This window comes from Erythrolamprus reginae, chromosome 3, assembly GCF_031021105.1.
Source record: "Erythrolamprus reginae isolate rEryReg1 chromosome 3, rEryReg1.hap1, whole genome shotgun sequence".
In the NCBI taxonomy this organism is placed as follows: domain Eukaryota; kingdom Metazoa; phylum Chordata; class Lepidosauria; order Squamata; family Dipsadidae; genus Erythrolamprus; species Erythrolamprus reginae.
This window is the reverse complement of record NC_091952.1, coordinates 252,509,589-252,535,719: the sequence shown is the minus strand read 5'-3', so window position 1 is coordinate 252,535,719 and position 26,131 is coordinate 252,509,589. Positions and strand designations below refer to the sequence as shown.

The following is a 26,131-nucleotide window of genomic DNA, read 5'->3' as shown; positions in this document are numbered from 1 at the left end:
AGGACAGCTGATTGTCACGCATGCAGTCACATCAGAAACCCAGAAGATGGGTGTCATGGCTTCACGTGCCACTTTGGGCATGTGTGCCATAGCTTCGCCATCACGGCCCTATATCGTTTCAGAGAAATACTCGTCCAGTCTCTTCTTTAAAAGCTCCAGTGGTGAAGCAGCCACAGTGTCTGGTGGCAAGTTGTTCCACTGGTTAATTGTCTTCACTCTTAGGATGTTTCTCCTTAATTCCAGGTTGCTTCTCCTTGATTGGTTTCCATTGTTCCTTGTTTTACCTTCTGGAGTTGTTTTGGAGAACAAGTTGACACCCCACCTCCTCCTTCTTTGTGGCAGCTCCTCAAATACAGTGGTACCTCTACTTACAAACTTAATTCGTTCCGTGACCAGGTTCTTAAGTAGAAAAGTTTGTAAGAAGAAGCAATTTTTCCCATAGGAATCAATGTAAAAGCAAATAAAGCATGTGATTGGGAAAAACACAGGGAGGGTGGAGACCTGGTTTCCTCCTAGGAGATTCCCAGAGAGGCCCCACAGAGGCTTCTCCCCATCTTTTCCGGTCCTGTTTCCTCCCAGGAGATTCCTAGAGAGGCCCCATGGAGGCTTCTCCTCGCCTTTTCTGGCCCTGTTTCCTCCCAGGAGATTCCTAGACAGGCCCCATGGAGGCTTCTCCCCACCTTTTCCAGCCCTGTTTCCTCCCAGGAGATTCCTAGAGAGGCCCTATGGAGGCTTCTCCTCACCTTTTCTGCCCGTTTTCTCCCAGGAGATTCCTAGACAGGCCCCACGGAGGCTTCTCCCTGCCTTCTCCAGGCCTGTTTCCTCCCAGCAGATTCCTAGACAGGCCCCATGGAGGCTTCTCCCTGCCTTTTCCAGCCCTGTTTCCTCCCAGGAGATTCCTAGAGAGGCCCCACGGAGGCTTCTCCCTGCCTTCTCCAGCCCTGTTTCCTCCCAGCAGATTCCTAGACAGGCCCCATGGAGGCTTCTCCCCGCCTTTTCCAGCCCTGTTTCCTCCCAGGAGATTCCTAGAGAGGCCCCACGGAGGCTTCTCCCTGCCCTTTCCGGTTACAGTTTTGGAGTCTCGGGTTTGTAAGTGGAAAATGGTTCTTGAGAAGAGCCAAAAAAAGTCTTGAACACCCGGTTCTTATCTAGAAAAGTTGGTAAGTAGAGACGCTCTTAGGCAGAGGTACCACTGTACTGGAATCTTGAATTAATGAAACCATCCATGCCGTATTGACGAAAAGGTGACTGATGAAACAATCCATCTTTTAGGGTTTTTCTTTCCCTCCCTCTGCTACCCCTGCTGTGTGGTTATATAAAGAGATGATGCAATTCCAGCACTCAGGGGCCTGAGAGGACGTTCCTAGAATGGAGCCAAACTCGTGGCCTCGTGCACAGGCTGTCGCTAAATTTCTGCTTCCCATGCCTTGCCGTTCTAAAAGAAAACTTCACAGCTTGGCAGAGCCATTGTGAGTAATTGTGCCCCTAAACATTTGGTCAGCACACAGCTACCGCTCAAGCTCTCAAGGGCAATTAACCTCATTGAAGTCTTGCTTTAAATAGAGAACTATTTTAAGCCCTTAGAACAGAAACAGAGCCTGTGATGTGGTTGCTTGGTTTTTGCATATATCTGAGCGGCCACAGATTTATTAGTTGATTTGACAGATAGTCACGCTACCAAGCAAAGGGCATTTCGGTAAGTCATATCATTTGTTTCGAGTGGTTTTAGAGAAGTTATAGACTTCTAAGTGGTTTTTAAACTGTTTTGGATGTTGATTTCTGCTGTAAGCCGCCCAGAGTCCCTCGGGAGTTGATAATCTTTGGCCCGATTCAGTGTGGCTCTTGTTATGTTCTTATGTTCAAGTTGTAAAAATGCCATGTGTCAAGGTTCCAGGTAACATCCAAATTTAAATGAGAATCCAAGTCAAGGCATTCCTAAAATTTCCAATTTATTTCCGGAAATATCCTGGCCCCCACAGCAGTGTTCCCTCTAATTTATTTTTGGGGTGGGCGAAAAAGTATAGTGTCTGAGCGGCAGTCCCTTCGGGACTGGGCGGCACAGAAATAATAAATGAATGAATGAATGAACGAACAAACAAACAAACAAATAACCCACCCTGTTTTGCCTCAGAGAATTTCAAAATAAAATACTGTACTGTGTGTCTATTATAGCGAGCTCATAATAGGGCAACTCTATCAATATCAAAATGCCACTTAAATAGTTGAGCTAGTTTCAAACTAGATTTTGATTTTCTTTCTCTCTTCCTTACTCCCATTCTTTTTCTTTCTCTTTTCCTTCCTCTCTTTTTTCTATCTGTTTCTCTCTCTTCCTCTCTTCCTCTCTCTCTCCTTCCCTCTCACTCTTTCCCTCTCGGCTTCTGGGCAGGTTTGGAAAACTCTGAGTTGATGATGGTTTTTAAGTGAGCGATTGCTCACTGCTCAGCTTAGAGGGAACTATGCCCCACAGTAGGGAACCGGAATCTGAGCTTTCCACCCAGTTGAAAGTTCACAGGTTGTGTCAGCATGACCAGTCCTCCTTCCGCTTCCACCTAGGTGGTGGAGATATGCTGGCCTTTCTTGTGGTTGGCTCTGGCCCAGCTCCTGCCCCAGGGAGGTGGATGCAGGGGAAACTTCAGCATGTCACAGGCCTGTGTTATTGCCGACAGAGTCAGTGCAGAGTTTAGTTCCCTCGGACAAAGAAGAAAAATCGTGGACATTGAGAGAACCAGAGTGGTCCATGTGATGAACCTGTGGGTGAGGGGATGAGGGATGAACTTCAACCTGAGTGGAGAACTGTAGGGAAAGTTAGTATCAGGTTGACTACAGTTCGTATCCAACATGGCTCTGTTAATAACTTGGAACTTGGAAGAAGGCCAAGGCCTCTGATTTGTTTCTCGGATGTTAACTGGAATGGTGACAGAGCGGAGTTTTGTCTGTGTATGCGCAGAATCTAAGTAGTGCATGAAACCATCCCACCTCTTTTTTTCCTGGTCCATGGTACCAAAAAAATTGGGGATCACTGAATTAGAAAATTCCACCCTCAATGTTTCTGGTTTAGTTGTTTACATTAAACGGATGGAATTGTGTCTGTTTGTCCCCTCACCCCTGTTGTGGTTAGCTCTGGCCCAGCTCCTGCCCCAAGGACTGTGGATGTGGGGGAGACATCCACATGCTGCAGGCCTGTTTTGCCCCCCCCGGTGGAATCTGATGATAAAGGCTCCTCTGACCAAGAAGACATGAGTGACAGGGAGGAGGAGAGTGTGGCAGACAGCTCAGAAGGAGATCAATTATCTGTCTCCTCCTTGGATTCAGAACAAGAGTTAATGATACAGCCACGCATGCGGAGAGCGATGCATAGGCAACAACAACTGAGAGATTATTATCAAAGAAAATGAGGCCACCTGTGGTTGGGTGGGGCTGTGGTAATTAGTGAGGCTGCTATAAAGAGCAGCCTGTGGGTTTGGCCATTGTGGAGGATTATCTGATCGTTGTGTTTCGTGACTGCTTTACTGACTTTGACCTTTGTGTGCTGATTTCCCCCCGCTTTGAAACTAAACCAGAGCAAAGTGTGTTTCACTTTGTGAAAGAAGAAGGACTGTGAATTGCCTCACAGCTGCAAGCTAAGTATCACAGAACTGATAAGGGACTTGTACAAATTATCAGTTTGTTTGGAGACGAGTGCTCTTTGCTATACCAAAAGAGGGCTTAGTTTAAGTGAATTTTCACTATAAAGAACATTGTTTTGAATTTTCAAACGTGTGTGTGTATGAAATTTGTACCTGTGAATTTTTGGGAGGAGTCTACCAGAGAGCCCGACAGAACAACCCCAAAGTCATTCATTCATGGAGTTTATCTGTATGTTGCAAATTGAAAACCACCGTTCGTCAATTTAATAATATTATCCGTCATGTCCTGTGCTGCACTTTAGATGTGCTTTCGGTGCCGTGAATGGGCCTCTAGCTGTGAAGTCTGCATTAAGGTTAATGGACGTAGCACAGTAAGATCACGGACACTTTTGCTGTAAATTTACCTCGCTGCAGGTAACCATTACTTCTCGAGGGCTTGAGAATAGGGAAGAGCTGTAGAAGAATGCAGCGGTGCGCCCAACCCCGACTCTGGGATCCAAACTTTCTTTCTCAGAAAACCGCGAACCCCTTTCACAAATACTGTGTTCCCATTTTTATGACATTTTTAATTTTGAGACTCGCTGGGGGACGGACGGACAGGAACCGAAGCAATTCATGTGAAAAGCCAAACAAAACACATCCACACTCCAGAATGCCAGTTTTATGCAAGTCAGTGGGACAGGGCAGTGGTTAAGTGCTTTGAGGTTGGGAGCTCTGAATGGAATATAGTGGGTTTCTGCATTATTGCTAAGATGGTTGGTCAGCTGAAGGTTTAGCCCTTATTTGGCATTTTTATTCACCTATTGAACTTTGGACTTCAGCAAAGCCTTTGATACGGTTCCACATAAAGAGCTGATAGATAAATTATAAAAGATTGGACTTAGTCCCTGGATAGTTCAGTGGATTTGCTGTTGGCCGAAGCGTAGATATCAGAGGGTTTTTGTTAAAGGCGAGTATTCTGAGCAGAGCCTGGTTACAAGCGGTGTGCCACAAGGGTCTGTTCTGGGTCCTATTCTTTTTAATATCTTTGTGAGTGACATAGGGGAAGGTTTGCGTATTTGCCGATGACTCTAAAGTGTGCAACAGGGTTGATATTCCTGGAGGCGTCTGTAATATGGCAAATGATTTAGCTTTATTAGATAAGTGGTCAAAGTAATGGAAACTGCAGCTTAATGTTTCCAAATGTAAAACAATGCACTTGGGCAAAAGGAATCCTCAATCTGAGTATTGTATTGGCAGTTCTGTGTTAGCAAAAACTTCAGAAGAGAAAGATTTAGGGGTAGTGATTTCTGGCAGTCTCAAAATGGGTGAACAGTGCGGTCAGGCAGTTGGGAAAGCAAGTGCAATGCTTGGCTGCATAGCTAGAGGTATAACAAGCAGGAAGAGGGAGATTGTGATCCTGCTGTATAGAGCGCTGGTGAGACCCCATTTGGAATACAGTGTTTCCTCGCTTTTCGCGGGGGATGCGTTCCGAGACCGCCCGCGAAAGTCGAATTTCCGCGAAGTAGAGATGCGGAAGTAAATACACTATTTATGGCTATGAACAGTATCACAAGCCTTCCCTTAACACTTTAAACCCCTAAATTGCAATTTTCCATTCTCTTAGCAACCATTCAGATTATTACTCACCATGTTGATTTATTAAAGTTTATTAAAAAAATATTTATTAAAGGCAGACGAAGGTTTGGCGATGACATATGATGTCATCGGGTGGAAAAAACCGTGGTATAGGGAAAAAACTCACAAAGTATTTTTTTAATTAATATTTTTGAAAAACCGTGGTATAGACTTTTTGCGAAGTTTGAACCCGCGAAAATCGAGGGAACACTGTACTGTGTTCAGTTCTGGAAATCTCACCTACAAAAAGATATTGATAAAATTGAACGGGTCCAAAGACAGGCTACAAAAATGGTGGAAGGTCTTAAGTATAAAACTGATCAGGAAAGACTTAATGAACTCAGTCTGTATAGTCTGGAGGACAAGAGGGAAAGGGGGGACACGATCGAAACATTTAAATATGTTAAAGGATTAAATAAGGTTCAGGAGGGAGGTGTTTTTAATAGGAAAGTGAACCCAAGAACAAGGGGGCACAATATGAAGTTAGTTGGGGGAAAGATCAGAAGTAACGTGAGAGAATATTGTTTTATTGAAAGAGTAGTAGATGCTTGGAACAGATTTCCAGCAGATGTGGTTGGTAAATCCACAGTAACTGAATTTAAACATGCCTGGGATAAACATATATCCATTCTAAAATAAAATACTGGAAATAATATAAGGGAAGACTAGATGGACCATAATGTCTTTTTCTGCCGTCAATCTTCTATGTTTCGATGGATGGATGGATGGATGGATGGATGGATAGATAGGTAGATAGGTAGATAAATAGGTAGGTAGGTAGATAGATAGATAGATAGATATGTCGGTCGGTAGGTAGGTAGGTAGGTAGGTAGATAAACACCTTCATCAATACCCCAGCAATGTCTTGAAGATATATTGATGAAGAAGGCAGTTTTCTTCAACTTTGTACTCTTTAAGAATCCCATCATCCCCAGCCAATATGATCCAAAGTGAGCAATTACAAAAGTGCAATTAGACATCTAAAGTGCAGGAAGTGATGATAATAATTGTAATCAAAGCATCTGAAGTCAAGTGTAATTAACTAATTAATATTTACAATACAGTACATAATTTATATTCTCAATTCCACAAGTTTTGGCTGGCTTATAACAATGTATACATTAAATTAATTAAAAATGCCATTCTAAAAAAAATAAAAATCCTATCCAATATTTTATTTTGTTTGGGTTTTAGAATCCAAAGCGCCTTTCACCCAACAGATAGATTACGGGAAACACAGACATCCAGCTGACAGATAACAGATTTCATCTGGATCTCCATATATTTGTGGATTCTTTTTCCTTGTTGTGCATTTTTCTTGAAGCGTTTCCAAAATGAATATCACTTACAAGCTGACTAAAAGGAAAATGGATCCATTAAGTACAGGAAGTCCTTAACCTAGAACTACAATTGAGACCAGAATTTCTGTTGCTAAGCAAGATGGTTGTTAGAGGTGTTCTATCATATGACCTTACGGTGGTACCTCTACCTAAGAACGCCTCTACTTACGAACCTTTCTTGATAAGAACCGGGTGTTCAAGACTTTTTTTGCCTCTTCTCAAGAACCATTTTCCACTTACAAACCCAAGCCTCCGAAACTGTAACCGGAAAAGGCAGGGAGAAGCCTCTGTGGGGCCTCTCTAGGAATCTCCCGGGAGGAAACAGGGCCGGAAAAGGCGGGGAGAAGCCTCCGTGACCGTGAGGCCTCTCTAGAAATCTCCTGGGAGGAAACAGGGCCGGAAAAGGTGGGGAGAAGCCTCTGTGGAGCCTCTCTAGGAATCTCCTGGGAGGAAATAGGGCTGGAAAAGACAGGGAGAAGCCTCCGTGGGGCCTCTCTAGGAATCTCCTGGGAGAAAACAGGGCCTCCACCCTCCCTGTGGTTTCCCCAGTCACATACATTATTTGCTTTTACATTGATTCCTAGGGGGAAAATTGCTTCTTCTTACAAACTTCTCTACTTAAGAACCTGGTCACGGAATGAATTGGGTTCATAAGTAGAGGGACCACTGTATTTTGCTCTAGTTCTTACGAGAATCAGTGCATTTGTTCAGTGAATTTGGCTCCCCCCCCCATCGAAAGCTGGCTGGGAAAACCACAGGGGAGATCACCTGATCCCATGACACTTTACCGCCATAAGTAGAGATCTTTTGACGAGCAGCTGCATGTTGATAGGTTGATCTTGAAGTTGCTGCAAATGAACGTATATATATATATATAATCTACGAAAACACACACACACACATATATATATACAGTGATCCCCCGTTTATTGCGTCCCCGACCATTGCGAACAGGGTACTTCGCGATTTTTCAACCCGGAAGTCAAAATACCATCTACGCATGCGTGCCCTTTTTTTTTTCTATGGGCACGCATGCGTAGATGGCAACCGGGAGATCAGCTGCTGGGCGGCTTCCCTGTGTCTTCCCCCTCTTGCTGGCATCAGCGAGGAGTTTCCCCACCGCCCACGCAAACTCCTCGCTGACGCTCGCCCGCCCTTCGCCTGCCCACGCCGTTCGCTCCCCCTCTTGCTGGCGGGAGGGCGAGAAGCTCTCCCCAGCACCCGCTCGCCCGCCCTTCGCCGCTCGCCCGCCCTTCGCCCTGGCGGAGAAATTCCAGCCCCCACCTGGTCCCGCCCGATCCTCCTCCCTGAGGCAGCTCGCCCTCCCATGGCCGCTTCCTCCACCCTCCATCGCAAGCCCTCGCCACCGCAGCCAACGCGCGCTGCGATCTTCAAGCCCGGCTCCTTTCGGCCCAGCATCCCGGGCCAAGCAGCTGCCTTCTGTGACTGAGCCTGGCTGGCCCGGAAGATCGTAGCGCGCGTTGGCTGCAGCAGCGAGCGAAGCCAAGCCGGCAGCAATGTCGCCGCCACTGCAGCCAACGCGCGCTACGATCTTCCGGGCCAGCCAGGCTCAGTCACGGAAGGCAGTCGCTTGGCCCGGGATGCTGGGCCGAGAGGAGCCGGGCTTGATCCGCTGAGCCTGGCTGGCCCGGAAGATCGTAGCGCGCGTTGGCTGCAGCGGTGGCGACATTGCTGCCGGCTTGGCTTCGCTCGCTCGCCGCTGAGGAGCCAAAGATTGGGGGGCGGCGCGGTGAGCGAAGCCAAGCCGGCAGCAATGTCGCCACCGCTGCAGCCAACGCGCGCTACGATCTTCCGGGCCAGCCAGGCTCAGTCACGGAAGGCAGTCGCTTGGCCCGGGATGCTGGGCCGAGAGGAGCCGGGCTTGATCCGCTGAGCCTGGCTGGCCTGGAAGATCTTGCGCGCGTTGGCTGCAGCGGTAGCGACATTGCTGCCGGCTTGGCTTCGCTCGCTCGCCGCTGAGGAGCCGAAGATTGGGGGGCGGCGCGGCGAGCGAAGCCAAGCCGGCAGCAATGTCGCCACCGCTGCAGCCAACGCGCGCTACGATCTTCCGGGCCAGCCAGACTCAGTCACGGAAGGCAGTCGCTTGGCCCGGGATGCTGGGCCGAGAGGAGCCGGGCTTGATCCGCTGAGCCTGGCTGGCCCGGAAGATCGTAGCGCGCGTTGGCTGCAGCGGTGGCGACATTGCTGCCGGCTTGGCTTCGCTCACTCGCCGCTGAGGAGCCGAAGATTGGGGGGCGGCGCGGCGAGCGAAGCCAAGCCAGCAGCAATGTCGCCACCGCTGCAGCCAACGCGCGCTACGATCTTCCGGGCCAGCCAGGCTCAGTCACGGAAGGCAGTCGCTTGGCCCGGGATGCTGGGCCGAGAGGAGCCGGGCTTGATCCGCTGAGCCTGGCTGGCCCGGAAGATCGTAGCACGCGTTGGCTGCAGCGGTGGCGACATTGCTGCCGGGTTGGCTTCGCTCGCTCGCCGCTGAGGAGCCGAAGATTGGGGGGCGGCGCGGCGAGCGAAGCCAAGCCGGCAGCAATGTTGCCACCGCTGCAGCCAACGCGCGCTACGATCTTCCGGGCCAGCCAGGCTCAGTCACGGAAGGCAGTCGCTTGGCCCGGGATGCTGGGCCGAGAGGAGCCGGGCTTGATCCGCTGAGCCTGGCTGGCCCGGAAGATCGTAGCGCGCGTTGGCTGCAGCGGTGGCGACATTGCTGCCGGCTTGGCTTCGCTCGCTCGCCGCTGAGGAGCCGAAGATTGGGGGCGGCGCGGCGAGCGAAGCCAAGCCGGCAGCAATGTCGCCGCCGCTGCAGCCAACACGCGCTACGATCTTCCGGGCCAGCCAGGCTCAGTCACGGAAGGCAGTCGCTTGGCCCGGGATGCTGGGCCGAGAGGAGCCGGGCTTGATCCGCTGAGCCTGGCTGGCCCGGAAGATCGTAGCGCGCGTTGGCTGCAGCGGCGGCGACATTGCTGCCGGCTTGGCTTCGCTCGCTCGCTCGACGCTGAGGAGCCGAAGATTGGGGGCGGCGCGGCTCTTTTAAAACATCGTCGCCGTCATGGGGGGCTTGCTAGCACCCCCCCAAACCCGGGTTGGGGGTTCGGGGGGGTGCTAGCGAGCCCCCCATGTCGGCGGCGATGTTTTAAAATAGCCGCGCCACCCCCCAATCTTCGGCTCCTCGCTAGCGCTGCGGAAGTTTAAAACACCATCTGCACATGCGCAGATGGTGTTTTTACTTCCGCAGCGCTACTTCGCGAAAACCCGCTCGTTGCGGGGGGGTCCTGGAACGGAACCCTCGCAACGAGCGGGGGATCACTGTATACATATACATATACATATATATATATGCTGCAAATGAACATATAAATATAAATATAAATATAAATATAAATATAAATATAAATATAAATATAAATATAAATATAAATATAAATATAAATATAAATATAAATATAAATATAAATATAAATATAAATATAAATATAAATATAAATATAAATATAAATATAAATAATCATGCCAGCCGGAAGTCACAAGTACCTGAACTACTAACAGCCAAAGGAAATTGGCAGTAGATATTAACGGAAGTGAAGGTGGTCTGGACTTAGATCTCTTGTGGGCGGGAAGAAACTCAAGACTAATGAATTTGATCCCACCCTCAGCCTAGTCATTTCCTACAGGTTGTGTAGTATACATTTAATGTTGAAATTGTACAGTTGATGATGTGTCTATCATGTTATACAGGTAATTAGACACGTCTTTGGGCTAAGCATTTGAAGCTGCCTGAACAATTTACGACTAAACAGAACCATGGCAGGAAAAATGGGATTTAATAATGTAACTATTCTATTTTTAGACGCTGGAAGCCATCTTGAATTTTAGATATTCAGGAGGCCCCGGACATATTGATGGATATTATAGGAACATGTCCCTGGGACTTCATGTGGAAGTTGAGCCATCTGTGTTCTTCACACGTGTCAGTACTTTGCCTGCAACAAGGTAAGTTGTGTCTATAGGCGTGTAATATTATTATTGTATTGAGAGTTATTGACTGATTTTAATGTGAATGACTGGACTGTTTATGTTGACTATGCTATTTCTAAAGTAAATACAGTGATACCTTGTCTTATGAACCTCTCGTCATACAAACTTTTCAAGATACGAACCCGGGGTTTAAGATTTTTTGCCTCTTCCGAACTATTTTCATCTTACCAACCCACTGGGATGCCCCGCCTCAGGACTTCTGTTGCCAGCTGAAGGCTCCCCTCGCTGGGAAACCCCACCTCCAGACTTCCGTTGCCAGCGAAGCACCCGTTTTTGCGCTGCTGGGATTCCCCTGAGGCTCCCCTCCATGGGAAACCCCACCTCTGGACTTCCGTGTTTTTGCAATGTTGCAGGGAAATCCCAGCAGCGCAGAAATGGGTGCTTCACTGGCAACGGAAGTTCAGAGGTGGGGTTTCCCAGCGAGGGGAGCCTCAGCGAAATTGCAGTATCGCAAAAACACGGAGGTCCAGATTTGGGGTTTCCCATGGAAGGGAGCCTCAGGGGAATCCCAGCAGTGCAAAAACGGGCGCTTCAGCTGGCAAAAGGGGTGAGTTTTGGGCTTGCGCGCATGAATCGCTTTTCCATTGATTCCTATGGGAAACATTGTTTCATCTTACGTACTTTTCACCTTACAAACCTCGTCCCAGAACCAATTAAGTTCGTAAGACAAGGTATCACTGTACTGTTTTATAAACTTAGATGTATCTTTCTTGTATGACTATATAACTACTCATATCTCTTGGATATCAGCTGGAATCCCATGTTTCCTCTGTGCATTTCCTTGATAACTCAAGGATTCTGCGCACTCCTTAACAAGTTGGAGTTGGGCAGCATATAAATCTTACAAATGAATAAAATAAATAAGTGCAAAGACTGCATTTTGTAGCTTGTGTATGGGTTGTATAAAAGTGTACAGTATTTTTAATAATTATTATTGCTACCATATGTTTGATAGTACTCGCCAATGCCATTTGCTCTTTGATGTATTCAACTCAACGGAGCACGAACTCATGATCAGTGCAAAGAACAATGAAGATTTAGTGCTGCATGCTGGAGAATGCCAGCGGTAAGTTCAGGCTTCCTTGTTTCATTGGGTTCTCCTCTTTTTCAAGGTACATCACTTTATAGTATGCCCAGCCTTATAGCGAAGCAGGTATTTTAATTTGAAAAGTATATTTTGTTGAATTGATTTTTGTATCAGTATATGTATATGTATATTTTTTTTGCATTTTTTTCTCTGGATGACAATACAGTGGTGCCTCTACTTACGAACTTAATTTGTTCCGTGACCAGGTTCTTAAGTAGAAAAGTTTGTAAGAAGAAGCAATTTTTCCCACAGGAATCAATGTAAAAGCAAATAATGTGTGTGATTGGGGAAACCCCAGGGAGGGTGGAGGCCTTGTTTCCTCCCAGGAGATTCCTAGAGAGGCCCCACGGAGGCTTCTCCCCGTCTTTTCTGGCCCTGTTTCCTCCCAGGAGATTCCTAGAGAGGCCTCACAGAGGCTTCTCCCCGCCTTTTCTGGCCCTGTTTCCTCCCAGGAGATTCCTAGAGAGGCCCCACAGAGGCTTCTCCCTGTCTTTTCCGGCCCTGTTTCCTCCCAGGAGATTCCTAGAGAGGCCCCATGGAGGCTTCTCCCTGCCTTTTCCGGTTACAGTTTCAGAGGCTCGGGTTTGTAAGTGGAAAATGGTTCTTGAGAAGAGGCAAAAAAAATCTTGAACACCCGGTTCTTATCTAGAAAAGTTTGCAATAATAATAATAATAATAATAATAATTTAATTTATTAGATTGATAAGTAGAGGCATTTGTAGGTAGAGGTACCACTGTATATGGAAGATAACTGGGAGGGGAAAAAAACAGAAAGAAAAAAAAATTTAAGAACAGTGAGAGACAGTTTGGTCTAGTGATTAAAGCACCAGACTGGAAAACACGAAACCATAAGTTCAAGTCTTGCCTTGGCCATGAAAGCCATCTGGGTGACCTTGAGCCAATCTCTCTCTCTCTCTCAGCGCAACCCACCTCACAGGGTGGTTGTCATGAAGAAAATCGGAGGAGGAAGGGATGTTGGATATGTTTGCCACCTTGATATATGCGCCATCTTATTTGCAAAAACCATAAGAGTTAAATAAATAATGCAGTTGAGCTTAACGGAGTTATGTTATAGCAATAGCACTTAAGTTTTATACATTGCTACACAGTGTTTTGCGACACACTGGGCAGTTTACAATGCCAGTCTGTTGCCCCCACCAATCTGGGTCCTCTATTTATTTATTTATTGATTGATTGATTGATTGGATTTGTATGCCGCCCCTCTCCGTAGACTCGGGGGGTGGTGGTGGTTAACAACAGTAATAAAAAACAGCATGTAACAATCCAATACTAAAACAACTAAAAAACCCTTATTGTAAAACCAAACATACATACAAACAAACATAACATGCATAAATTGTAAAGGCCTAGGGGGAAAGAATATCTCAGTTCCCCCATGCCTGACGGCAGAGGTGGGTTTTAAGGAGCTTACGAAAGGCGAGGAGGGTGGGGGCAATTCTAATCTCCGGGGGGAGTTGGTTCCACAGGGCCGGGGCCGCCACAGAGAAGGCTCTTCCTCTGAGCCCCGCCAAATGACATTGTTTTGTTGAAGGGGCCCGGAGAAGGCCCACTCTGTGGGACCTAACTGGTCGCTGGGATTCGTGCAGCAGAAGGCGGGCCCTGAGATAATGTGGTCCGGTGCCATGAAGGGCTTTTTATTGGCCTCGGAAAGACAGAAGGCTGATTAACCTCAAGCACGTCAGAATCAAACTCCTGGCAGTGGGCAGAGCCAGCCTTCAATATTGCATTCAAACCATTGCATCGCCAGAGCTCATGATATCGTAGGGCTCCCCCCAGAAGAAACATATGTCATTTTAGGATAGTCTGGATTATCTGATAACGACGACAACGTCAAATTGATAACATATTCATATTCAACAACCGTTTTATTGAGTTATTTTCCTTTTTGAAAACCCACTGATTTCATTCCTGTTTGTTGGCAACCTGATGGGCTCACCTCTTCCCTTTCTCACAATAAAAAGAGTATTTTTACTGCAAAAGCAGGTGAGCAATAAAAAAGAGGAGCTGCCCAGGAAGAAGATAGGCAAAGTGCACAATTAAAGGTGATTAAAAGTAGGAAAAAGAGGTGAAGTATATCATTAAATGCCGCTCTTTTCGTTAGAATTTTATAATAGTTTGGCAACCGAAGAATGTGCTGGCTATAGAAAATTTAGGGTGATCTGTATAATCAGCCTCTGGATGTCAAAGAAAACAAAAAGTTGTTATTTTATTATTGTTTCCTTTACGAAATCTACAATTTCCATATTTCCAAGTGTCTTATTCTCCCTTTCGCATTAATGGAGATTTTTTTCTTTCATTTGTCTCTCAATTGAAATGTTTGCCAGCCAGCAGAACAGGTCGGGTATTCATTTGTTATCATTTATGACAGTAAGATCGACCCTTTTTTTCATTAATAGAGCCACAAATCTCCTCTGAAAGTATTAGCAGAAGTTTGGGAAGAGGGAGACCAGCTTTTCCAATTTACCTCCCAGAGAATAATAAACTCACCTAAACAATAAGCCGCTTAAGAAATAGGAAACATCAACGTAAACATTTGAAAACTAAGATTTTATTTATTTATTGTTAGAGTTGAAAGGGACCATGAAGGCCATCGAGTTCAACCCCCTGCCCAAGCAGGAACCCTATAGTACACCAGTCAAGTGGCAGTTCAATCTTCTCTTAAAAATGTCCAGAGTGTTGGAGTTCACAACGTCCGCTGGTAGGTTGTTCCATTGGTTGATTGCTGGTTCCTCCTTATCTCCATGTTGAATCTTTCCTTGGTCAGCTTCCAGCCGTTGTTCTTCGTCCGGCCCTCTGGTGCCCTGAAGAATAAAGTGATCCCCTCCTCTCTGTGACATCCCCTCGTATACTTGTAGACTACTATCATGTCCGCTCTGTCCCTCCTTTCCTCTAGGCTATCCATGCCCAGTTCCCTCAGTCTCTCTTTGTAAGTCTTGGTTTCCAATCCCTTAATCATCTTGGTTGCTCTTTTTTGCACCTTCTCCAGAGTTTCAATGTCTCTTTTGAAGTGGGGTGACCAGAACTGAATACAGTACTCCAGGTGTGGTCTGACCAGGGCATAGTAGAGTGGTATTAAGACTTCCCTGGTCTTGGAGTGTATTCCCCTGTTGATGCAGCTTAGGATTGCGTTGGCTTTTTTAGCTGCTGCTGCACATTGTTGGCTCATGTTTAGTTGATTGTCTACCAAGACTCCGAGGTCTCTTTTAAGACTTCCCTGGTCTTGGAGTGTATATGTAGGAAAACAGCTGATGTGTTTTCCTAGAGTACAAAATAAAGGTAGTTCTCCACTTACGATCACAATTGAACCCAAAATACCTTTTGTTAAGCAAGACAGTCCTGTGGATTTTGGCCCATTTCATGACCTTTCTTGCCACATCACTAGAGTTGTTAATTACTGTGCTTTCCCTGAAAGTAACACCCAACTGGAAAATAAACTGGCAGGAATAGCAAACGCTCCAGGAAGTAGACTCAAGATACAGAAGGATCTTGACAGACTTGAACATTGGGTGCGATCCAACAAAATGAAATTCAGTGGTGAAAAAGGTAAGGTTCTACCTTTAAGGCAAGAAAAACGAAACACACAGGTACAGTATATGTGGTACCTTGCTCAACAGTAGTAACTGTGAGAGGGATCTTGGAGTCCTAGTGGACAACCATTGAAATATGAGCCAGCCGTATGCAGCAGCTGCCAAAAAATCCAACACAGTTCTAGGCTGCATTAACAGAGGAAGAGAATCAAGATCACGTGAAGTTAATAGGAAAGTGAACACAAGAACAAGGGGACACAATCTGTGAAGTTAGTTGGGGGAAAGATCAAAAGCAACATGAGAAAATATTATTTTACTGAAAGAGTAGTAGATCCTTGGAACAAACTTCCAGCAGACGTGGTAGATAAATCCACAGTAACTGAATTTAAACATGCCTGGGATAAACATATATCCATCCTAAGATAAAAATACAGGAAATAGTATAAGGCAGGGGTCCCCAACCACCGGGCCGCGGACCAGTACCGGGCCGCGGGGCATGTTGCACCGGTCCGTGGAGTCAGCAGCTGCCAGTCCTCCTGCCGCCGCCCCTCCCTCCAGTGCTTCATCTCCCGCTGGGAAAGGGGCCTCGGGAGGCAGGTTCTGCCGGCCACAGGGCGATGGACGGGACAGAGGGGCGGGAAGGACCGGGAGGCTCAAGCCTCTTTTGGCTTCTGCCGTGGCACGCCTTTGCGTTTTTGGCTGGGGGGAGAGGGCCGGCCTGACCCCCTCCCTCCAGCGCAAGAGGGTTTGGGAGGCAGGTTCTGCCGGCCACAGGGCGATGGCGGGAAAGAGGGGCGGGAAGGACCAGCACCCCCATGCTTAATCCCGCCCCCAACCACACCCCTTTCCGCCCCCACCGGGCCATAGAAAAATTGCCTTGCTGAAACTGGTCCCTGGTGGAAAAAACGTTGGGGACCACTGGTATAAGGGCAGACTAGTTGGACCATGAGGTCTTTTTCTGCCGTCAGACTTCTATGTTTCTATGTTTCTAAGTGTTAATACCACTTTATAAGGCCTTGGTAAGGCCACATGTGGAATACTGCATTCAGTTTTGATCACCGCAATGTCAAAAGGATGTTGAGACTCTAGAAATGGTGCAGAGAAGAGCAGCAAAAATGATTAAGGGCCTGGAGGCTAAAACATATGAAGAACGGTTGCAGGAACTGGGTACGGCTAGTTTGATGGAAAGAAGGACCATGGGAGGCATTATAGCAGCCTTCCAATATCTCAGGGGCTGCCACAAAGAAGAGGGAGGTCAAACTGTTCTCCAAAGTATCTCGGGGCAGGAAAGGAAGCAATGGGTGGAAACTGAACAAGGAGAAAAGCAACGTAGAACTAAATTTCCTGACAGTTAATCAGTGGAACAGCTTGCCTCCAGAAGTTGTAAATGCTCCAACACTGGAAGTTTTTAAGAAGATGTTGGATCACCATTTGTCTGAAGCAGTGTAGGGTTACCTGCCTGTTCTGTCGAGCTCTCTGGTAGAATCCTCCCAAAAATTCACAGATACCAATTTCAGACACACACACGTTTGAAAATTCAAAACAATGTTCTTTATAGCAAAAATTCAAATAAACTAAGCCCTCTTTTTGTATAGCAAAGAGCACTCGTCTCCAAACCAACTGGTAATTTGTACAAGTCCCTTATCAGTTCTGTGATACTTATCTTGCAGCTGTGAGGCAATTCACAGTCCTTCTTCTTTCACAAAGTGAAACACACTTTGCTCTGGTTTAGTTTCAAAGCGGGGGAAAATCAGCACACCAAGGTTGAAGTCAGTAAAGCAGTCACGAAACACAACGATCAGATAATCCTGCACAATGGCCAAACCCACAGGCTGCTCTATATAGCAGCCTCACTAATGACCACAGCCCCACCCAACCACAGGTGGCCTCATTTTCTTTGATAATAATCTCTCAGTTGTTGCTGCCTATGCATCGCTCTCCGCATGCGTGGCTGTATCATTAACTCTTATTCCGAATCCAAGGAGGAGACAGATAATTGATCTCCTTCTGAGCTGTCTGCCACACTCTCCTCCTCCCTGTCACTCATGTCTTCTTGGTCAGAGGAGCCTTCATCATCAGATTCCACCAGGAGCAAAACAGGCCTGCGGCATGTGGATGTCTCCCCCACATCCACAGTCCTTGGAGCAGGAGCTGGGCCAGAGGTAACCACAACACTGCCTAAGCAGGGAGTTGGACTAGAAGACCTCCAAGGTCCCTTCCTACTCTGTTATTCTAATTCTGTTCTGTTCTGTTGTTCTGTTCTGTTTTATTCTATTCTATTCCATTCCATTCCCTAGTATTACTTTTCCTGATGCTCATAATTTAAGCCCTACCCCCAAAATAAGCCCCAGCTAAGATCTTCAGCCAGAGGGATGCATTTAGAACCATATTTCCCCCACAAATAAGACCAACAATAAATATAAACTCCGGTCCTATTTTGGGGAAAACACGGTAGTAAAACAATTGTTAAAGGAATCTGGTTTCCCCATTTGCTTGCATGAAGATTGCAAAAAAGGATCATATGAAATCCACCCACCCACCCCTCATGGACGGTGCATCAGTCATAAACATGAGCCAATTGCTAAGCATCCAGATATATATCAGGTGACCGTGGTTATGCTGCAAACGTCAGAAGTGTGAAAAAGGATCGCCCCCAATGCCGTTGTAATTGCGAATGGTCACTAAATGAATGGTTGTAAGTCAAAGACTACTTGTATCTTTTTAAAAAAATACAGTACAGATGATTTTTAATTGGAAAGTGTGTCAGATGAATTGTGAAAATGGAACATTGTTCTCTCTTCTCATGCTTGACAGCAAGCTACATGCTACTTTCAGAGACAATTTAAAAATTCTCTAAAAATTCACACACCAACACAAACAATTTTAGGGAGGGATGGGTATAGGCCAGAGGGAAAGGACTCCTGAATTATCGTGTTTGTGTATCGTATTCCTACCTCTGACGCTACAGAGCACTGCACACCAAGACAACTAGACACAAGAACGTTTTCCCCCCGAACACCCATTACTCTACTAAACAAATAATTCAAACTTTTTACTAAGTCTGCACTTCTATTTCTACTAGTTTTTTCTCATCATTACTATCACCCTTTTCCTCCCACTTAGGACTGTATGACTGTAACTTGTTGCTTGTATCTTAAGATTTTTATTAATGTTCATTGTTTCTTCATTGCTTATTTGACCCCTATGACAATTATTAAGTGTTGTACCACATGTATTGTATTGTATTGTATTTATTAGATTTGTATGCTCGGGGCGGCTAACAACAGTAAAAAGACAATATGAACAAATCTAATATTAAAAGTAATGTAAAAAACCCCAATTTAAGAAACATAGAAGTCTGACGGCAGAAAAAGACCTCCTGGTCCATCTAGTCTGCCCTTATACTATTTTCTGTATTTTATCTTAGGATGGATATACGTATGTTTATCCCAGGCAAGTTTAAATTCAGTTACTGTGGATTTATCTACCACGTCTGCTGGAAGTTTGTTCCAAGCATCTACTACTCTTTCAGTCAAATAATATTTTCTCATGTTGCTTTTGATCTTTCCCCCAACTAACTTCAGATTGTGTCCCCTTGTTCTTGTGTTCACTTTCCTATTAAAAACACTTCCCTCCTGGACCTTATTTAACCCTTTAACATATTTAAATGTTTCGATCATGACCCCCCTTTTCCTTCTGTCCTCCAGAAGTATACACCAATCATACATACAGACATACCATGCATAAATTTTATAAGCCTAGGGGGAAGGGAATATCTCAGTTCCCCCATGCCTGACGACAGAGGTGGGTTTTAAGGAGCTTACGAAAGGCAAGGAGGGTGGAGGCAACTCTGATATCTGGGGGGAGTTGGTTCCAGAGGGTCGGGGCCGCCACAGAGAAGGCTCTTCCCCTGGGTCCCGCCAAACGACATTGTTTAGTTGACGGGACCCGGGGAAGGCCAGCTCTGTGGGACCTAACTGGTCGCTGGGATTTGTGTGGCAGAAGGCGGTCCCTGAGATATTCTGGTCGGATGCCATGAAGGGCTTTATAGGTCATAACCAACACTTTGAATTGTGACCAGAAACCGATCGGCAACCAATGCAGACTGCGGAGTGTTGGTGTGACATGGACATATTTAGGAAGGCCCATAATAGCTCTCGCAAATCTTTTGACAAATCTATATTTTCTTTTATGTACACTGAGAGCATATAATAATAGTAATTAATAATAATTTATTAGATTTGTATGCCGTCCCTCTCCGAAGACTCACCAAATATGCACCAAAGACTAATTCCTTGTGTGTCCAATCACACTTGGCCAATAAGGAATTATATTCTATTCTATTCCTACCTCTAGCAATCACTAGCTCTGAGATTGCTTATTCCTGGTTCTATTGTGTGCGCACATGTGACACAGAGGCTACAGACCAACTCAAGATACCCCTGGAAATTGAAAATTTTCTCATCTTCAACTTAAGGACCTAATGTCGTTCCTTTTGGATCATCCAGCGTGATTGTTATAAAGATGTAAAGCAATCTTTCCCAGCTCCCTTACTCTCTGCTGCTCCTTGGAATAGAACGAAAGTATCACGTTCTTTAAATAGTGGCAGCTAACAACAGCATCCAATTTCTTCTGTGACACCAATACTGCATTTCTCATTAATGGTGACTTGAAATTGCCTTTAGTTGCTATAGTAACTCTATCAGCTTTACACATAGCATTTATTCTGAGAAAGGTTATTGTGGCAAATGCTACTAATTGGGAAGCTTTCCCATAGAAGCTACTATTTTTAAGCTGTGTTAAATATTCCGCCTGTTAAATATAGCAAAAACGACAGATCAGCAGTAAACCGCAAATTTTAACTAATGCTGTGGTTTTTGCTTAAACGTGGGGTAGATTTTGTTTCTGGTTAGTGCATGTGAAAGTGTGGGTGTTATAGTTCTATGGTGGCAAACCTATGGCACGTAGGCCACAGCTGGCATGCAGAGTCCTCTCTTTGGGCACGCTAGCCACTGTCCAGCTGAGCTCCATCACACATTTATTTATTTATTTAATTTATTTATCCACAGACTCGGGCGGCTAACAACAATGATAAAAACAGCATGCAACAATCCAATTAATAAAACAACTAAAACCCCTTATTATAAAACCAAACATACACACAAACATACCATGCATAACTTGTAATGGCCTAGGGGGAAGGAATATCTTAACTCACCCATGCCTGGCAGCATAAGTGAGTCTTGAGTAGTTTACAAAAGACAGGGAGGGTGGGGGCAGTTCTAATCTCCGGGGGGAGTTGGTTCCAGAGGGCAGGGGCCACCACAGAGAAGGCTCTTCCCTTGGGGCCCGCCAAACGACATTGTTTAGTCAACGGGACCCGGAGAAGGCCAACTCTGTGGGACCTTATCGGTCGCTGGGATTCGTGCGGTAGCAGGCGGTTCCGGAGGTAATCTGGTCCAATGCCACAGAACATGCACGCTTCCTCCCACTGGCTGGCTGATTTTTGGGTATTTGCCGTGTGGAGGGCAGGGACACACACACAGGAGATGCACACGAATGTGTATATAGAACTACGACGTCTAAAACACAATCTAAGTATTGCCCACAAGATCATATGCTGCAACGTTCTACCTGTCAATGACTACTTCAGCTTCAACCGCAACAGCATAAGAGCATGTAACAGATTCAAACTTAATATTAACCGCTCCAAACTTGACTGTAAAAAATATGACTTTAGTAATCGGGTTGTCGAAGCGTGGAACTCATTACCTGACTCAGTAGTGACAATCCCTAACCCCCAACATTTTTCCCTTAGACTATCCACGATTGACCTCTCCAGATTCCTTATAGGTCAGTAAGGGGCGTGCATAAGTGCACCATAAGAATGCAGCTGCAAGAGCAATCATGGGCTTCCCAAGGTATGCCCATGTTACACCAACACTCCGCAGTCTGCATTGGTTGCCGATCAATTTCCGGTCACAATTCAAAGTGTTGGTTATGACCTATAAAGCCCTTCATGGCATCGGACCAGAATATCTCCGGGACCGCCTTCTGCCGCACGAATCCCAGTGACCGGTTAGGTCCCACAGAGTCGGCCTTCTCTGGGTCCCGTCGACTAAACAATGTCGTTTGGCGGGACCCAGGAGAAGAGCCTTCTCTGTGGCGGCCCCGACCCTCTGGAACCAGCTCCCCCCAGATATCAGAGTTGCCCCCACCCTCCTTGCCTTTCACAAGCTCCTTAAAACCCACCTCTGTCGTCAGGCATGGGGGAATTGAAATTTTCCTTCCCCCTAGGCTTATAGAATTTATACATGGTATGCTTGTTTGTATGATTATTTTTAACATTAGATTTGTTTCCATTGTCTTTTTTATTGTTGTTAGCCGCCCCGAGTCTTCGGAGAGGGGCGGCATACAAATCTAATAAATACAATACAATACAATACAATACCAGTGTGCCTTCCGTCCCCTGTCCAATTGTCTCTCCTTATCTCATTTATCTTTTCTTCCTTTCAAATTTGTTCACCTATACTTTTATATCTTTTCTTCTATTCATTTCTTTAGTTATATTACTACATATCTGTTCTCTTCAATGTGTATTATGTATTGGACTAAATAAATAAATAATAAATAAATATATGTGGGAGGTTGTGCACTCATATATGAGGGAGTGCGGAGATGGTGGTATGGCGTTCCCCCATGGCCCATTTTTGGATGGAAATCTGAGTCAACCTTAAGCCAATGGTGAGATTCGATCTGCCAAACTGCAGGCAGCCGGCGATCAGCAGAAGTAGCTTGCAGTACTGCACTGTAACCGCTGCGCCACTATATATCCTTAAAGTAGTTCTGGGGCCAGAACCAAATACAAATAGACAAATTGGAAGGACTTTACTGATAACATAATGAGAAATATCACTGAAAGTTTTAAAGCAGGAGTCTCCAACCTTGGCAACTTCAAGACTTGTGGACTTCAATTCCTAGAGCTTCTCAGCCAGCTGGAGGTTGGAGATCTCAAGAGGAGCCTGCTATTCTCTAGTTAATTCAGCAGAGCACTGCATATAGCAGCTCATTATCCAATAATTGAAACAGAACCTTAAGATAGGTAAGTTTATGGCATCGGACCAGAATATCTCCGGGACTGCCTTCTGCCGCATGAATCCCAGCGACCAGTTAGGTCCCACAGAGTTGGCCTTCTCCGGGTCCTGTCGACTAAACAATGTCGTTTGGCGGGACCCAGGGGAAGAGCCTTCTCTGTGGCGGCCCCGACCCTCTGGAACCAACTTCCCCCAGAGATCAGAATTGCCCCCACCCTCCTCGCCTTTCGTAAGCTCCTTAAAACCCACCTTTGTCGTCAGGCATGGGGGAACTGAGATATTCCCTTCCCCCTAGGCCTATACAATTTATACATGGTAGGTTTGCGTGTATGTTTGGTTTTTAAATAAGGGTTTTTAAAATTATTTTAAATATTAGATTTGTTACATGTTGTTTCATTATTGTTGTTAGCCGCCCCGAGTCTACGGAGAGGGGCAGCATACAAATCTAATAAATAAATAAAAATAAATAAATAAGTGCTATGTATCTTAAGTCCCCAAGTGGCATGTAGGCCTTCAAGATGAAAGAAATAACAACATATTGTGATCGTACTCTTTTCAGTAAGGTGTCAGACCCAATCCATTCTAGGTCTTCTTTAAAAAAAGAAATGATGATATACAGTAATACCTCATCTTACAAACGCCTCGTCATACAAACTTTTCGAGATACAAACCCGGGGTTTAAGATTTTTTTGCCTCTTCTTAAACTATTTTCACCTTACAAACCCATCGCTGCCGCTGGGATGCCCAGCCTCCGGACTTCTGTTGCCAGTGAAGCACCCGTTTTTGCGCTGCTGGGATTCCCCTGAGGCTCCCCTCCATGGGAAACTCCACCTCCGGACTTCCGTGTTTTTGTGATGCTGCAGGGGAATCCCAGCAGCGCAAAAATGGGCGCTTCGCTGGCAATGGAAGAGGTGGGGTTTCCCAGTGAGGGGAGCCTCAGTGAAATTGCAGCATCGCAAAAACACAAGGGTCCGGAGGTGGGGTTTCGGTGTTTTTGTGATGCTGCGATTTCACTGATGCTCCCTTCGCTGGGAAACCCCACCTCCGGACTTCTGTTGCCAGCAAAGCACTCAGTTTTGTGATGCTGGGATTCCCCTGCAGCATCGCAAAAACACAGAAGTCCGGAGGTGGGGTTTCCCATGGAGGGGATCCTCAGGGGAATCCCAGCAGCGCAAAAACGGGCACTTCGGCTGGCAAAAGGGGTGAATTTTGGGCTTGCACGCATTAATCGCTTTTCCATTGATTCCTATAGGAAACATTGTTTTGTCTTACAAACTTTTCACCTTAAGAACCTCGTCCCGGAACCAATTAAGTTTGTAAGAAAAGGTATCACTGTATTACTGAAATCCAAAATTCCAGGTTTTACACTTGGGCAGACCTCTGAAACATCGTTATTATTAGTGATGTAGCAACAGGACTAATAGGCATAAATAAATCAGAACAAAATTAATCAGCAGCAGAATAAATGAAACCTTTCCTTTGTGTACTCTTAAACGAAGAACAAGGACCCCTTGAGGCTGGGTGACTGAAACAATAAAGAATCACCTCTTTTTAATGAAATATTATCTTGGTAGATGAAAAGTGGCTTAAAGGATATAAGCCATGTTAATCAGCAAGAATACAAATGAATTGTAACCATTACAATTTATCCAACAAAACCTTTAGGGCAACTGTAACAACTGAAGTTAATGATGGTGCTGGAAAAAGTCACTTCAATTCAATTCAATCTATTAAGATTTGTATGCCGCCCCTCTCCGAAGACTCGGGGCGGCTCACAGCAACAATAAAAACAATATTCTAGCGAAAACAAATCTAATATTAAAGCACATAAAAACCCTATCATATTTAAAAAACAAACAACACAGACATATCCAAACATAAATATAAAAAAGCCTGGGGGAAAAGGTGTCTCAACTCCCCCTTGCCTGGCGGTATAGATGGGTCTTGAGTAATGTACGAAAGACAAGGAGGGTGGGGGCAGTTCTAATCTCCAAGGGGAGTTGATTCCAGAGGGCTGGGGCCGCCACAGTGAGGGCTCTTCCCCTGGGGCCCGCCAAACGACATTGTTTAGTCGACGGGACCCGGAGAAGGCCAACTCTGTGGGACTTTATCGGTCACTGGGATTCGTGTGGTAGCAGGCGGTTCCGGAGATACTCTGGTCCGATGCCTTGTAGGGCTTTAAAGGTCATAACCAACACTTTGAATTGTGATCAGCAGCCAATGCAGGACATGGAGTGTTGCAGAGACGTGGGTGAATCTAGGAAGCCCCACAATGGCTCTCGCGGCTGCATTCTGCATGATCTGAAGTTTCCAAACACTTTTTAAAGGTAGCCCCATGTAGAGAGCGTTGCAGTAATCGAACCTCGATGTGATGAGCGACTGTGAGCAATGACTCCCTGTCCAAATAGGGCCGCAACTGGTGCACCAGGCGAATCAGGGCAAATGACTATTATAGCAGCCATGGAGTCATGTGATTAAAAATTGTGGTGATTGGCAACTGACATGTATATATAGACTGGCTCTGTTAAAAAGTGCTATTGCTAACATGTTGTAAGCCGCCCCGAGTCTTCGGAGAGGGGCGGCATACAAATCTAATAAATTATTAATTATTATTATTATAATAAAATATGACAATCACAGCATTATCCCATTTGATTGCCATTTCTAACCTTCCCTGGGGGTCTTCTGATAAGCAAAGTTAGTGGGAGAAGCTAGCTTTATTTAATTATCATGTGATTCACGTAAGAACCATTGTAAAATAAGGTACAACTTATTTTGCAACCACCTCAGTCAGGGAGCAAAGTTCCAGTTCCAACTGTGGTTGTAAGTCAAGGACTATTATTTGCAGCATTAGTTTAGATTTTAATTTTTTTAAATCCCTCCCCCCCCATTAACATTAAAGCTTTTACAGGCAATCCATTGTAAAGTTTAAGAATTAAAACGGATTGCTATATATCCCTGGTATTTGTGTCTATACTGACGAAGGGTTTTACTTTTGATTTCTGCTTAAATGCTGGCTTCGGGTTGTAATAACTAAAACTTGAATTATTATCTTCACTGCAGGAAGACAAATTTCATAACTGGTGGTTTTACAATGTTGCTAACAGTTTTTATAAGCAGACCTTTAGGCAAATTTGAATCATCGTGATGAGATCGTGATTCCTTCATAATTAATTGAGACATGATGATCCAGAAATTAGTGGAATCATTCTGTGTCTACCACGAACACATTCTTTGTAATTTTGAGGATAAAAATGCCAAAACTGTGGATGAAATGGACCAAGCAGTAGCAATAGCACTTACATACCACTTCATAGGGCTTTATAGCCTTCTCGGAGCAGTCTACTATTGCCCCCAGTAGTCTGGATCCTCTTGTTACTGACATCAGAAAGATGGAAGGCTGAATTAACCTTGAGCTGGTCAGAATCAAACTGCTGGCAGTTGGCAGAATTAGTCTGTAATTATTTATTATTATTATGTCAGTACAGTGATCCCTCGAGTATCGCGAGGGTTACGTTCCAAGACCCCTCGCGATACTCGATTTTTCGCAATGTAGTGGTGCGGAAGTAAAAACACCATCTGCGCATGCCCGCTCCTTTTTTCCATGGCCGCGCATGCGCAGATGGTGTTTTTACTTCCGCACCTGGGAAGACCCAGGGAAGGTTCCTTCCGCCGCCCAGCAGCTGAGGAGCCGCCTGCCTGCCGGCCGCTTTTCCGCCCGCCGCTTTTCCGCCCGCCGCTTTTCCGCCCGCCGCTTTTCCGCCCGCCGCTT

At 45.6% G+C, this 26,131-nt stretch overlaps 1 protein-coding gene across 3 annotated transcripts in view; it reads left to right on the top strand.

Annotated features, from left to right (window-relative positions):
* TRAPPC9 (trafficking protein particle complex subunit 9) overlaps window positions 1–26,131 on the top strand; it is a 410,909-nt gene that overhangs the window by 111,677 nt on the left and 273,101 nt on the right. For all 3 annotated transcript variants that reach the window (XM_070748345.1, XM_070748348.1, XM_070748347.1), the window contains exons 18-19: window positions 10,443–10,585; window positions 11,586–11,696. In XM_070748345.1, the coding sequence (XP_070604446.1) occupies window positions 10,443–10,585; window positions 11,586–11,696 (254 nt within the window). The remainder of the gene's footprint in view (window positions 1–10,442; window positions 10,586–11,585; window positions 11,697–26,131) is intronic.